Source organism: Vanessa atalanta, chromosome 11 (genome assembly GCF_905147765.1).
Source record: "Vanessa atalanta chromosome 11, ilVanAtal1.2, whole genome shotgun sequence".
Taxonomy (NCBI): Eukaryota; Metazoa; Arthropoda; class Insecta; order Lepidoptera; family Nymphalidae; genus Vanessa; species Vanessa atalanta.
Genome location: NC_061881.1, coordinates 2,875,956 through 2,890,234, shown reverse-complemented (window position 1 = coordinate 2,890,234; position 14,279 = coordinate 2,875,956). Strand labels below are relative to the sequence as shown.

The following is a 14,279-nucleotide window of genomic DNA, read 5'->3' as shown; positions in this document are numbered from 1 at the left end:
ATTATTTTTATTTCATATTAGTACCTTATTTATGCAGGTCACAAGAGAACCATAAGGCTAAATCCGTATCAGGTTAAATTAATGCCTGACGGATTGATGGCCAATATTATACGACCTACGTGTTTGAAATCAGTCACAAATACAAAAGCAGTAAAAGCTTCCGTTATATATATATATATATATTTATTTATTTATTTATTGAAGAGGTGTTCTTGAGGTGAACGACTAGCGAGGCGTAATATAAAGTTAAAATCAAAGATAAAAACGTTATATCAACAAATTTATTGCAAATAATTTCACTGAAAAGCATCTAAGCGAGTACCCCCGTGCGTATTAGCAAACCGCACAATGTGTGATTGGTAGTAGTGACGGAGGTATTCTCTTAAATCCATTTTTACAAAAACTTCTAAATGTAACTTAACTTAATAAACAGTTCCAGGCATTCTTAATGCTTCAATTTTAGAATTTTACATAATTTCAAGTCAAAGAATTAAACCAAAATGGATACAAACCGAAAAATTCGAGATGCATTCAGTTTGGGCTGTTTACACGCAACAATTAAACGCAAAATCAGATAATTAATAGATTTTCGAGAAATGTACAAAACCCATTCACACACCACGCACACAACCACCTTGTATAAACATGTAAATATATTTAAATCTTCTTGTAATAGACATTGTCTGCATGATTTTATTTGGTGTTTCTCAGTTACCTCTTAAGACTACTTGTACATAATTTTCTTTATTACATTCTCTACTATAAATCGAAAGTGATCGGTTTAAATAAAATATACTGTTATCACTAGAAAGTCTTCGAAGTCAAGTATGTTACACGTAATTTACACGCAGAATGGTTTATAACATTAAAATATTCTAACAATAACAAAATTTAAGGCAATTAATGATTGTCTACCCTCGCTTCTTACATCTATCAAAACAATACAAAAGATGTCGTCACTCCCGATATTAACACTCACACAGTAACCGCATTGTCGACATCTTGTGTATTGATTAGGGTCTTGAAAGAGAAGTTTACGTTACACAACGTATTTATCGCCTAGAAATAATGAGAACAGAACATTCGAAGGGGTGACCCATTGGCAGTGTCACCTGATATGATAGCAACGGCGGTTTCTTTGATCATACGATAACATTATTATTAATTAAATGTTCTAGAAAATGATGTGTATTTGAAGGTATATATATATATTTATAGCTAATAATAAGTTGCAGGAGACCACTTCCTAGTGTGGCGAATATTGTGCTGTTTAGATTTGTATAACCCCACTGATCCTATCCTCTTTCCTAAACATGACCAATCATTTATTCACCAATGGATAACTCCCTTTATTTACTTTATGATTTAACAATATATCAATATGTTGAGGGGAAGCTATAAACAATTTAAACATACAATAATCTTACTTATAACTACAGCAAAACAACTTAAGGCATTCTCTACACATTATCAACGGACTGCAATAAACACTGCACTCTTCAAGCGATCGAGTCCATAGAAACTGCCCTAAATGTAAATTCAAATCCCCTTTTAATACTTAACCACATTAAATTCAAAATTGTATAAATACGTAAAATAAAGAATAAAATAACACACACACACATAATTTTGCAGCTAACTTAAGAAAAGTGTTTGTAATACATATTTTTTACTGAAATGACAGATAGACATGCAACATCAAACTTAAAAAGCATATTATATATAATCATTGAAATATAATAAGTAAAGAGTACTGATAAAAATATAATTGCAATTGCTGTATGTTCGGTTTTTAAAAGACAACAAACTACACCCGGGCTGCGTTCGAGATGAACGAAAATATAAAAAGTATTTATGCGGTTATTTTGGATAGCACGGCATTTTTCGGGTAGATTAATACTTATTATATTTCGATGATTAATAGAATTTTTTTTATTGTATATGTTTTTATACATCCATGCCAAGAGGAGTTGTTTAATTTTTTTTAATTTATATGTACATTTTTTTTTCACGTAAATTTTAATGCCTTCCGATTTTTAGATCAGCTCGCATGTAATATATTATTTTGGTCCAAAATTGGTTTCTATGAATTCGAATCGGCCTCACTTACACATAACATTTTTGGCTCAATCTACTCCAAAGGGAACTAACCGCGAAGAGTCACCAATTATATTAAAAATACCCTTTTTATATCTAACTGATATTTTTTTCCGTCTCGTATATATAAAAACTATCTTAATTAAATCGCCTCCGTTTCGAACTGTGCACCCTTCGTTATAGTTATAGGTCCGTAAGTCTCGTGCTGCTCTAGTTTTAGCATCTGATGCTTCTTGAGAACAAGCAAACTGTAGAATTTTTGCGCCACCTACGGGGATATAACAAAAAAAAATCCAAATATAGAAGACGTAAAACAAAAAGTACAAAGAGCACAGCGACGGGCATGCGGGCGGCACCTGCTTGCGGTTGTTGTGCGGCGGCGCCAGGTCGGCGAAGGCCAGCGCCAGCTGCGCCGCCAGCTTGCCGCGCAGCGCCGCGAACAGCTGCGCCGCGCGCCGGTTCAGCACGCGCTCCTCGAACTGCTCCTCCGTCTCGCCCGCCTCGCGCGTCTCGCGCTCGCCCTCCTCCGCCTGTCGGCCGGTGTTCATTAGTCGATATATATAGTCGGCCCGATGGCTCGGGTGGTCCCCTGGCGCATCCGCCGTTCTACTTACGTTTTCGACGCTCAGCGGTAGGTCGTAGTCGTGTTGAGGGCTGTGTTGGCCGTGCTGCTCGTCGTAGCCCAGGTTCGTCATTTGCATGCCGTTCTGGAATAAATTGATGCAAACTTGGTCATTGAAGATTCTATTTCGAGATGTATAGAATAATTATAGAAAATCGCCATGCGGTTCGTCAGAAACACATTTAAAAAAAAATTAATGGATTTTGTAATCTAACCCGCGTTTGCGATTACGTCTACATAAAAAACAATCGCAATGCAATAAAAAATCATTGATGAACATACAAATTAAGCAAAAATAAACAACTGTTTCTACAAAAACTATACTACTAAACTATCAATGATCTTACCGCATCTAGTGATATCTTCATGATTTATAGTGTCGATCATGTTGTGGTAACTTATATGTTTCAATGTTTACAAACATAGAAAATCCAATCCTATGTTTGTGTAACATGGAGATTATAAAGTCTGAACGGTGAAGATTAGGCACTCACTATAGGCACTTGGGTTAGTATTTGTTAGTACCGCGAAACGCACACCGTAAATACAAAATTTAGTTTTTAATAAGTATTGAGATATATATATTATCAAAACAATAGGTATTATAAATAATTTAGATTTTTATTTGTTTTTTTTTTAACAAATTTTGTATATCATGGAAAATATTAATGCATATTGTGAAATGGAAATTAGCTTGCTTTTTCTTTCTCCTCAAAGTCGACAAAACCAAACGATAAAAACGAAAATATACAAAACATGGCTAGTATTGAGTAGAGTCATATTTTAGCTAATGTTAAAAGCTCATTCTAATTATGGTCAGTAAACTAATTAAAAAAAAAAGCTTTATTATGTATTTTTGTGTGACATCTATCGTTTCATACGATTAGTAGTGTACGCAAGCATCCAAACAAACAAATCGGCCCGCACCTGGTAGTCCGCGTGGTCGAGCGGCAGCGGCAGCGGCTCCATGGGCCCCGTGTGCAGGTCGTGGTGCGCGGGGTGCGCGTGGTGCGCGTGCGGCGTCACGGACTGCAGCAGCGGGTGCTCGCCGCCCATCTGCGGCATCATGGGCAGCTCCATGCCGTGCGACAGCAGCGCGCCGTGCTGCAGGCCTGCCGAACGTCATGATCATGTTATTACCGTCGAATACTCTTGGTCGATGAGGATGTGCATATTTTTTTTTCTAAAAACTGATAAGGCAAAGATAATATCAAATAGAATCCATATATGTTAAACTCGGTTCATTAACCGACTTGGTTACTTACCCGAGGGCGTCATGCCACCGTGTTGTAGACCGGCCGGCGTGAGGCCTCCGTGCTGAAGTCCCGCAGGCGTCATGCCACCGTGCTGCAGGCCGGCTGGAGTCATGCCACCGTGTTGCAGGCCAGCGGGAGTCATACCACCGTGCTGCAGACCAGCGGGAGTCATGCCACCGTGCTGCAGTCCCGCGGGAGTCATGCCTCCGTGCTGCAATCCTGCTGGAGTCATTCCTCCGTGCTGAAGCCCCGCCGGTGTCATACCACCGTGATCTAGTCCTCCTAGACAAATGCAGTCAACTTTTTTTATTTAATTGTACAGAAAAAAATAATAGGATTCGTATCATTTAAACATAAATAAATATCTGAAAATATACTAGTACGTGAAAAATGTTGTATACCTGGCGTCATGGTTCCATGATGCAGACCTGCGGGCGTCATACCACCGTCTAAACCCAGACCAGGTGTCATACCACCTGGAGTCATTCTGCCTGGCGTCATTCCACCTGGCGTCATACCACCCGGCGTCATACCTCCTGGAGTCATGCCACCTGGGGTCATACCTAAACATTTTTTTTTTTTTGTCATAATTAACAATTGTATGGTTGTAATTTCAATTATATATAAGTCAGCTTAGCAAGCCATTGTATTCAAATTAAAGTGTTTTTGTTGATTTTGGTATATATATATGTTTGTTCTGAGTAAACCCAACTAAATTACTCTATTTGATTGATGAACTATTTGATACTAACCTCCATGCAAAGCACCCGATAATCCTAAATCTACTTGTTGGTCACCGTGTTGAAGTCCAGCAGGAGTTAATCCACCTGAACAAGAAATAAATAATTTATTTCATTGCATTTGCACTCTTTTAACATAGTTATACATAAGAAGTGTAAAAAAAAATAGTCACAGCAATTTTACCTGGTGTCATGGACCCATGTTGTAAACTACCGGGTGTGAGTCCGCCTTGAAGTAATGTACCCGGAGTCAGAGGTCCGAGTACACCAGGTGTGAGAGGTGCCCCAAGAGAACTCAGCATACCTTTAAAATCGATTGATTCTTTTAGTTTTCACAACTTACCAAATAAATTATAGTAATTTCGACCAAAAATAAATTCCACATTTAAATAGTTAGTTTTACTAATAGTATATAATATATGTATAACTTTTAAATTAAAGAACAAAGATGAAAAGAAAATCCTGTTTTTTTCGACTACAAAAGTTAAAATTCGCCTCTATGTATAATACATACAGTCATGTATTATACAATATGTTAACCCATATTTTTCACCTTATTTTTTTTTTGTTAGTAATTCTTGGAATCAATGTTGGAATTATAGTTTGCATGCCGTTATAAAGATAATCCAAACTTTTCCCATCAATAAATTGTGATACCTGAAAACGCGTTAACTTGCGAAAAAAATCATTAATCGTGTTTCCTATTGTGAATTTTGTATATTTGAAGATAGCCATCATAAACGTTGTTTGATTCGTTTTACTTGATAAAAATACCAAAATACTTGAATTATATCATACATATTATGTGGATTTCGTTTAACTTTGATATTAGGCAAAAATTAGAAACATTATTTTTTTCGATAATCCTTTGGAATTTAAGATTTTAAATTTATTAATATTGTGTAATAGCAAATACAATATTCCATGAATAGAAGTATGATGATTTTTGTGATATTATATATGATTTTATGGCAATATATTATTTGTTAATGTTTACCCAGGAAGTTTATATATGAGGCACAGAAAAACTCATAATAAAGCAACAATACATGTATAACGACATATTCTCTAAAAGACCCAGAAAAATTGAATGAAAAATATTTGATGACTTTTGATGATTTGTAATTATTATAATTTCATAAAACAAGTTTCATACATTGTTTTAGTTAACTGTGTATTAGGCTAAAAATACAATTTATTGTCATATTTGCTAGTATTTACATAGTAATTAATTGCATATACAATATTGTGTTTCGAGTGAGTGAGTAGTGAGTAGTGAGTAGTGAGCAGTGAGCAGTGAGCAGTGAGTAGTGCGGGTTAGTACCTGGCGTGCTGGGCGGCTCCACGTCGTCGTGGCGCGGCGAGGCGTAGGGCGGCGCCTCGCGCTCGCGCTCCGACTCTACCACCACACCACGTTAGCACCGCGCGTACGAAACGTGAGCTTACCGACCGTTACGATTCTGCCGTAACTTTGCTTTGCGCACTAACGCGCTAATGTATCGGAAGCTCATTTTTCATACACGAGTTAATACAAAGCATAGAGGAATGAAAGTTTTAGTCGGACGTGGCAAAGCAAGAAGTAAAGTTACAGACGCACCAATTACTAAGCGAAGGTTCCAATTAATATTATTCATCTTTGGACATTATTTTGAGATAATATAAAATTGAATTAGATCGATTAGTGGAAAACGAAACAATAAACGAAAACGAAGTACGCTCGTCGGCGACTCACCGACTGAAGGTTCATACTCCTGCGGTATAGGAGTGGGCGGTTCCAGGTCCTGCTGAGGGGTGGGCGCCGGAGTTTCCGGCGGTTGGATAGTCTGCAAAATGATAACAATCATGAACAATCAGTGCTTGGCGGAGAGCAGCCGGCGGAGCGCGGCGCGGCTCACCTCCTCGTGGCGGCGCTTGCGCGCGGCGCGGCGCGCGACGGGCGGCTCGGGGTCGGGCGAGCGCGCCTCGCCGTCGTCCGCGTCCGTGCGCAGCGTCATGTTGCGCTGGTATTTCTGCACACATGGGATCGAGCTTGAGCCTTCTCGTTTGATCGAAACGCTTTCTTAGATTAGTCTCACTCTCGAGTTCTATTACGAGTATACTTTTTGGTTTTTTGTGTTAACAACAAATCCAACACGTATTACCCTGCCTTCCCTAGTTTAGGAACTGGGTGATCCAGTTTCTTCGAAAACGATGATAAAAATAAATTTACCTTGAATAATACTCTAGAAGGTATGGGCCTGGCAGGCAGAGTGAACAATTTCTCTACACCCCCGGTCTCCTTCCAGTGCATGAGTCGCCTGGTAGGCGGCGCCAAATCTAATGTGGTGACAATGTCTGATGTGTTGCTCAGCTGATTCTTCATTTCCTCACCAGATATATTTTTAACTTCGTCAACGATCAGTTTACGCTTTCGCTTAGCTTTTGTAATTCCTAAAGAAATGAAATATTACATTTTAGGTTTTTCTATCATTATTACATAAAAATCATGTTTTATAAAAAATTAAGTATGACAATAAATTCTATGGTCATATGTTTAAAGGGCTAATCAAAATCAAATTATATGTTATACAAATAGACTTGTAAACACTTTTGAATCATCATTTTACTAAACTTTATTAAGTGAAGCTACAATAATATGAATAATTCTTACTTTTGTTATCCAAATAGAATAAATAAACAGATGTTGGTTGAAAATACATTAGTGTCAAAGTAAATTTATTAATTTTTGTGTTTTGTTATTTTGAATACCTTTAAGAACAGTAGCATCAACAGGTGCCAGAGCGAATGACTCCTCATCATTTTGCAGTAAAGTTGTGGAATCTATTGCGGGGGCAGGGGTGGCGGGAGCTTCTACTATTGGTGGTTCCTCCACTACAGTATCAACGCAATCCACTTCCTATTTGAGAAAAACTTTATCATGTAATAATGAAAATTATTATTCAACGGGTCAGCGATTATGTGTCTGCTCAATAATATCAATTCATTTATACAACTCACCATCGGTCTAGTAGACGGAGGTCTCGGGGCAGCAGGCGGTGGCATGAGGCCGGCGTCATCCGACCTCGGAGTTTCACTTTCATGTGGAGGTGATCCTCCCCAGCTGAGACCGGAGTGTCAAATGTTTAAGAATATAAAATACACGAAGATGAATAAGATATAACCGCGTCACGTGCGTGCGTACCTGTGCGCGGGCGAGGGCGGCGAGGCGGGCGAGGGCGGCGCGTCGTAGTGCGGCATCTCGTCGTCCGACTCGGGGTCGGCGTCGGGCGCCGCGTCGGGCTCGCGCGCGCTGCCGCCGGCCGCCTCGATCTCCGCCTGCCGTGAACGCGCATCGCTTTTATATTCGATTCAACATTATTTATAACTCTGTTAAAAACGATATCCATATTTTCGAAATCAAGAAATTTTAACATTTTTTATAAACAAAATTAATTGGTGCAACCTTTTTTTATAAATGGAATCGATATAGTTAAGTGTCAATACTAAATATTTTGTTTTCACTCCAATCATCGGTCAGAGGAATATCGTTATAGATATTTGGATTGAACAACTTGTTAGGTACCTGCAAAGACTGAGGCTGAGTGGAAGTTCCCGGTAGGCCGGTACCGGCACCCCCGGCCGAACTACCGGCAGTCACGTCGCCGAAGAGGTCACCCTCGAATAGACCTCCGGCATCTATTAACATTACAAAAATAAACTTAACTATAATTAAATAAAATGAAATATATTATTGTAAAAAAGTATGGTATAATCTTTTTCATGTTAGTTTTGAAATAATTCGAATGGAAACGAATTAAAATCTAATCTAAATAACTTATAGTCAAAATCATTAATTTCAAAGACCAATGAATAATTTGTCAAATTACTGTTGAAATCTAAATCACATATGTAAATAATTATTATTTCGAATTCGTCTATCTATACTATAATATTAAAAGTGTGAAAGTAACTCTGTCTGTCTGTCTGTCGCTCTTCCACTACCAAACCAGTCAACCGAATTTGATGAAATTTCGTATGAAGGAAACTGAACTCCAAGGAAGGACATAGACTTCTTTTTTAACCAACACATGACAACTAACCCCTACAACGCGAGCGAAGCCGCGGGTGACTAGTTCTAATATATATCTATCTTAATCATGGAGAACAGTTTCCCAAAAAAATTAACAGCTCTATTTAGGAAGCTTGCTTGCTTTCTTTAAAATTATCTGTTGTAATTGTTAAGGCAATAAATGATCATCATAATCAATACACCAATCATTATAAAATCAATGATTTTCATAAGCTATACTACTGCTAAGTAAAAAAAATTGGAAATCAGTGTATCTGTATATAATCATGGACCTATTTTTACCTAATGTGGCATTGGGTTAAGGCTAAGTTTCAAATTACGGAGAAATAACTCCGTATAATATATAATTAACTTAAAATATGGTATTCTTAACGAGTATATGAATTAATAATCAAATCAATCAACAAAAATAATAATCAAAAACTACTTACGTCCAAAATCCGCAACATCGCCAATAGTTCCTCCAAAGCCATCGTCCATAGGTCCATGTGGAGCAGCCTCCATTCTTGGTTCATGTGAGGGTGCGGCTAGAGTAGGAACTCCTGCAGCACTAGTACTGGCCACTCCAGCATCTTTTCCTGCCAGCTCCAATGACGATCCATCAGCAAACAGTAGGTTACTCTAAAAACATAAGTAAATGATAAAAAACAAAATAATCTTAAAATAAGTCCATTCAGTCAAACTTTAAACATAATTTGATAAAGATTTTGCTGGCATGGTTTGACCCATTTGTCTTCCATACTCATTTTTATTCAATTTTACCATCAAAATTCTATAGCAAACTTCTGTCATAATTCTATAAACAATATACTAGTATAATCTTTTTAAGATAAAACATTATATTCATAAAATATTACTATTATGTATTAATTATGAACCTGTTCTAGTCCTCCATCATTTCCAATAGCTTCTCTCATTATGTCTGGGTTGTCTGTATCAAATCCCATGTCACCAAATCCATCATCATGTGTAACCATATTCAAGGAGCCATAATCTTCACGCATTGTTATTTCCTCAGCTCTTGATTGATTTAGGGAAAACTGAGCTTCAATATCAACCTCACTGTAGAAAATTATGAGTTATAAAAAAAATATATTTCTTTTTTACAATAAATAGGGCAAATGGCCATTTCGCCAACATAGATGCTATGTCCCTTATGCCTGAAGTTACACTGGCTCACTAACCCTTCAAACCAGAATACAACAATACAACTACTAGTTAACAGCAATACTTAATATATTGCTATTTAACAGTAGAATATCTGATGAATGAATTTAAAAAGAATTAACATATTTCTTTCGAGATTGTAGCATTGTGTAAATATCAATCAAAATGGTATAACACTTACTTTAGCTCTGGCATTGCAGTATCAAAGTCATGAAAGACTTCCGGCAAAGTTATAGCATTCATTGCTGCTTCTCTATGTTCTTCTGGCAAATCAACCATACCAGGCCTGAAAGCCATCTAAAAGGACTCAAAAATGTAAACATTTTTCATTTTATGTATAGTTAGCTACTTCATGTATGCAATACATTACATAAAAAAATTGATGCTAAATATTTTTTTTATTGTATAAAACAGGCCTATATATGTCATGGATATGTAATTTTGGATCAGAATAATCAGATTTATGGATAATATTTTACTGGTTACAAAATAAATTTGGATTATCTAATTGTTTCGGAAAGTTTCTGATACAAATATTACATTATTTAGAAATGTAAGTGTGATTATTATAAGGTAATAATTTGACTTTTTAAATTGTATTTTTTATTATTTTATCAAATTCAGTTATGTTTTCGGATAATAAGTACCAAAATCATTAAACATTGATTAATTTTTTTTTGGACTGTTACATTCTGTTGTATAGTTCCATCACATCCCTAATATAAAATATACTATTTTAAAAACACAGAGTATAAAATTATTGTCTACGTTTGATAGTGTTTTCACCCCTTTGTATAAACAACCTTTGGTTGAAATTGAATTGGAATAAGAAAACAAAAAATAATGACTTTTTGTATAATATTTTTAGTGTCTGGGAACCAGGCTGTGTTAAATACATGTATTTCTATTAGTAAACATACCTTGATTTTAACAAAGGCTTCATTACAATCTTGCAGAAGATATTTAGCCTTTCTTGAGTATATTCTCACCACACCCAGAAGTAGATGACCAGATGTTCTTAAAGCCATCTTCACTTTAGGCTTTAGTATTCCATCAACTGATTTTTCAATATTCGTTTCAAATACATGAGCTTTTGTCAGTTTTTTATCCCAATGAGCTGCCAACCAAATTTTGGCCAAAGGGCCCTTTTTGGCCAGCACAAAATGTGCGTAGAACATTGTGCTAACTTACTTAATCTGATCAGTTACATCAAATTTGTTCTGAAAATAAAGATTTATTCACAAATACACTTTTATATAGCAATAATAGTAATAATCGAAACAAATGGTCAAACATTAAACTAACGACACTAATCATTCGTCAATTTGGCGCCTATTCTACTTTTCATTTAATTAACATAGAAAATGGTTAAAAAAATCTTTGTTTTTATTAAGACAGCGAATATCATTTATTTAACTAAAATTTCAAAACATAATTAAACCGTTTCACACCTATTTTATTAGAAATTAATATTCCAGATTCCACATACAACGTAAACATGACAACAATTACGCTTTCAAGATGGCGCTGGGCCCTCAATTTTCTTGTAAATTTATGGAAATAAATCGTTCAGAAACATGAGTAGTTTTGGATGCTATATTTTTGCTTAAGAAATTTAGTAAACTGCTTAGTTATTTATAAACCTGTTTAATCATTATTATTTTTTTGTAATATTTTATTTTACATATATTTCAAAAGATAAATTTTATTTTTGAATTTCTCAAGTAATCACAGACAATATATTTTCCATTGATTGATTTTACGATATTTTCCATGAGGCTGCATGATTTTACTTCCACTCAGCATAACAATCTAAATTTAAAAAATGATTATGACTATACTATATTAATTAGCCTCTAATCTTATAGCATTTTATTGACAATTCTAATTATTATCCAAATAAATTGAATATTTTTTTCTGTCGTGTGCTTAAATTTTTAACCTTATAAGATTCTTCAACGAGAATTAGGTTTGGTTTCGAAACAATTCTCGAAATACGATTCCGTCAAAATTGTCGTCGGTTTCGTATTTTGAAATATTAACCTCAAGGATCGAATACTATTAGTTGGTACTAAGTAGAATATTTTTGTATTTCGGCGCTATCTGAAAAGGGGTTATGTAATAAACGCGCAAACAAGTGCGTGGTAGTTATTTAATTAAACAAAGGCGTTATTGAGATTTTATGTTATTTTGCTCTATTTCTACACAAGAAATGTTCGCACAGTCCTACAAAAAACATCGCATATCATTGTAGTAACAGCTAAGATCAGGTAATGCCAATGTGAAAGAGAGCATTTTAATCATCGTCATGTATAACCTGACGTCTCTTTACTTAAAAATTTAAGGAACTGTCATCAGAAAAGTCAAAATCTCTTGGTTAAAAAATTACCAGATATAACAAGTACGTTTTGTAAATTAAAAAAAAAAATCTACTAAGATTAGACCCCTGAAGGACCCCAACATTTACTGCAGTCTAGAAATACTTCTTACCATTAAACCGGTTCCTTATGAACTGGTTCTCTTCTAGATAATGGGAGACCGTGTCTAAGTTTGATCTTAGAATGCAAGCTTGGTTAGCTTGGTAATAGGACAAATATTAACTGAATACAGGTTATTTCTTCTTCAGAATAGGATGTTTAGTGGCAACGATCCACAAATAATTTTAAGGAATAGGACACCGATAATAGTCAGCACTGAAATTACCCAAGAAAAAGGAATAGTATAAATGACATACGCTATTATTAATAACCAACGGTGGAAATACTACATGTTGTCTATTCTATTCAAAGAAAGATAAATATAATGTTAATAGCTATAAGCAAATCTTAGATTTACTATTTAGATCCACTTTAATTTTATTTCCAAGTTAACAACTCCGCGAAAATTCAAAAGCCTTTTCCGAATCCTTAATGAATATCATAGATTATTCAAGCGCTCGACCAATGATATCGCGTCAATTCGATGTCAAATGTTGTTTAATGGTCCTAACTGTTTTTGTGGTTTGAATAGGATATAATTATATCACCCGACTTCAAAATGCCTAAAAGTGATATATCGCAGTTTATAGTTCGTTTTAGTTTTTTATGACAATACAAATTTTAACATGATGATGACCTTAACTATATTACCTCGTTACTTCATTAGAAGTCAATGGTATGCTCTTTATAAGACTAAATAATTTCTTAGAACACAAATCAATGAGTATTGTAAAAAAAAATAAGTTATAATCTTACATCCATTTTCGTATATATTTATAATTGATATAATTGTGTATATCATAATAAGGGTACAATACACCGCATCCTATTATGTTAAATGTTAATATGAGCAAACATTATATATTCTATTTAAACGAATTTAGTTTTGTTTTTTTAGACATTATTTTCGTCAATTATATATTTATATACTTACTGTGCATGTCGTGTGATCTACAATATCCCACATTTTACACAAGGGACGCTCTTTTAAAAAATCAATACAATGTCCTTAGCACTTGCATATGTAACTAAAATGTTTTCCTGTATATTAACACAAACAATTTCAGCAAAGAGTACAAAAACACCAATAGATTCGTAATTTCATGCCAGTAAATCGTAAATTGTTTAAAAATTGTCTTTGATATTTTCTTTAAAGCACCAGCGCAAATTTGTTCTCGCCATTTTCACTTACTAGGACTTGCGCAGTTACGACCAATGGAACTAATTTTAGATGTGGATCTATATGCCCCTTAAGTTTGGTATTATAGTTTCTTTATGAATTTTTCTTTTTATATTTGTAATATAGTAAGAATGTTTGAAAAAATGTTCTTAATTGCCTTCCCCTTATAAGAAGTAACTCATTATTTAAAAAAACTCTATTAATACGCGATATATTTTTTATATAAACAAGGTCTTTTATAGTCATTTATTTTAGTTTTGGAGATATTCTATATCAATAGTAATATCTATTATATACGTCAATGTACTATGAATTTTAAAGCGAATATGCCACTAGCTGCAAATTTTCGCTCCCCTTCTCGTCGAAACCCCTTTAAAATATTTATAGTTATAGATCCAGCCGTGATACACGCATGAGCTGTTTGCTGCGAGGGGAGGTCAGAGAAAATCAATAATTGAATAATTTCATCACGACGTAGGAGAGATTATTGAGGAAATAAAATTATCTTTTATGGTTCACTAAAAGATCATGAAATGTTTCTTCTAAAAAACAGGTGCTATAAAGATCATAGCTATGTCACGTAACATTAATTTTGCAATAGTCCTTAACAAGTAGAAGCGGGAGAAATATTTTTTTATCACAATTTTTAGCTTAATTCTTACTTTATAATA

The 14,279-nt window shown here is 35.0% G+C and overlaps 1 protein-coding gene across 3 annotated transcripts; it reads right to left on the bottom strand.

Moving 5' to 3' along the window:
- Window positions 1-266: 266 nt before the first annotated feature.
- LOC125067183 (double-strand-break repair protein rad21 homolog) lies at window positions 267-13,555 on the bottom strand. 3 transcript variants are annotated; one of them, XM_047675614.1, is made up of 21 exons: window positions 13,363-13,555; window positions 10,872-11,171; window positions 10,133-10,248; window positions 9,663-9,846; window positions 9,216-9,405; window positions 8,278-8,390; window positions 7,897-8,030; window positions 7,713-7,815; window positions 7,464-7,611; window positions 6,925-7,145; window positions 6,611-6,724; window positions 6,448-6,538; window positions 6,040-6,114; window positions 4,900-5,019; window positions 4,728-4,802; window positions 4,377-4,538; window positions 3,985-4,257; window positions 3,647-3,831; window positions 2,712-2,804; window positions 2,454-2,627; window positions 267-2,365 (listed from the first exon to the last, which is right to left on the bottom strand). In XM_047675614.1, the coding sequence occupies exons 2-21, from the start codon at window positions 11,127-11,129 to the stop codon at window positions 2,240-2,242; spliced, it is 2,955 nt and encodes a 984-aa protein (XP_047531570.1). In that variant the 5' UTR covers window positions 11,130-11,171; window positions 13,363-13,555; the 3' UTR covers window positions 267-2,239. The 3 variants fall into 3 exon arrangements, with proteins under 3 accessions (XP_047531570.1, XP_047531571.1, XP_047531572.1); XM_047675615.1 differs by lacking the exon at window positions 13,363-13,555 and adding an exon at window positions 11,403-11,472; XM_047675616.1 differs by lacking the exon at window positions 6,040-6,114 and having other exon boundaries at window positions 13,363-13,550.
- Window positions 13,556-14,279: the final 724 nt, after the last annotated feature.

Excerpts from the sequence above, each read along its gene's own strand:
- LOC125067183 (XM_047675614.1), bottom strand. The coding sequence starts at position 11,129 with ATGTTCTACGCACATTTTGTGCTGGCCAAAAAGGGCCCTTTGGCCAAA. Across the intron at positions 7,612-7,712 it reads CTCCGTCTACTAGACCGATG|GAAGTGGATTGCGTTGATAC; the intron begins GTGAGTTGTATA and ends TTTCTCAAATAG. Across the intron at positions 2,805-3,646 it reads TCGACCACGCGGACTACCAG|AACGGCATGCAAATGACGAA; the intron begins GTGCGGGCCGAT and ends AATTTATTCCAG.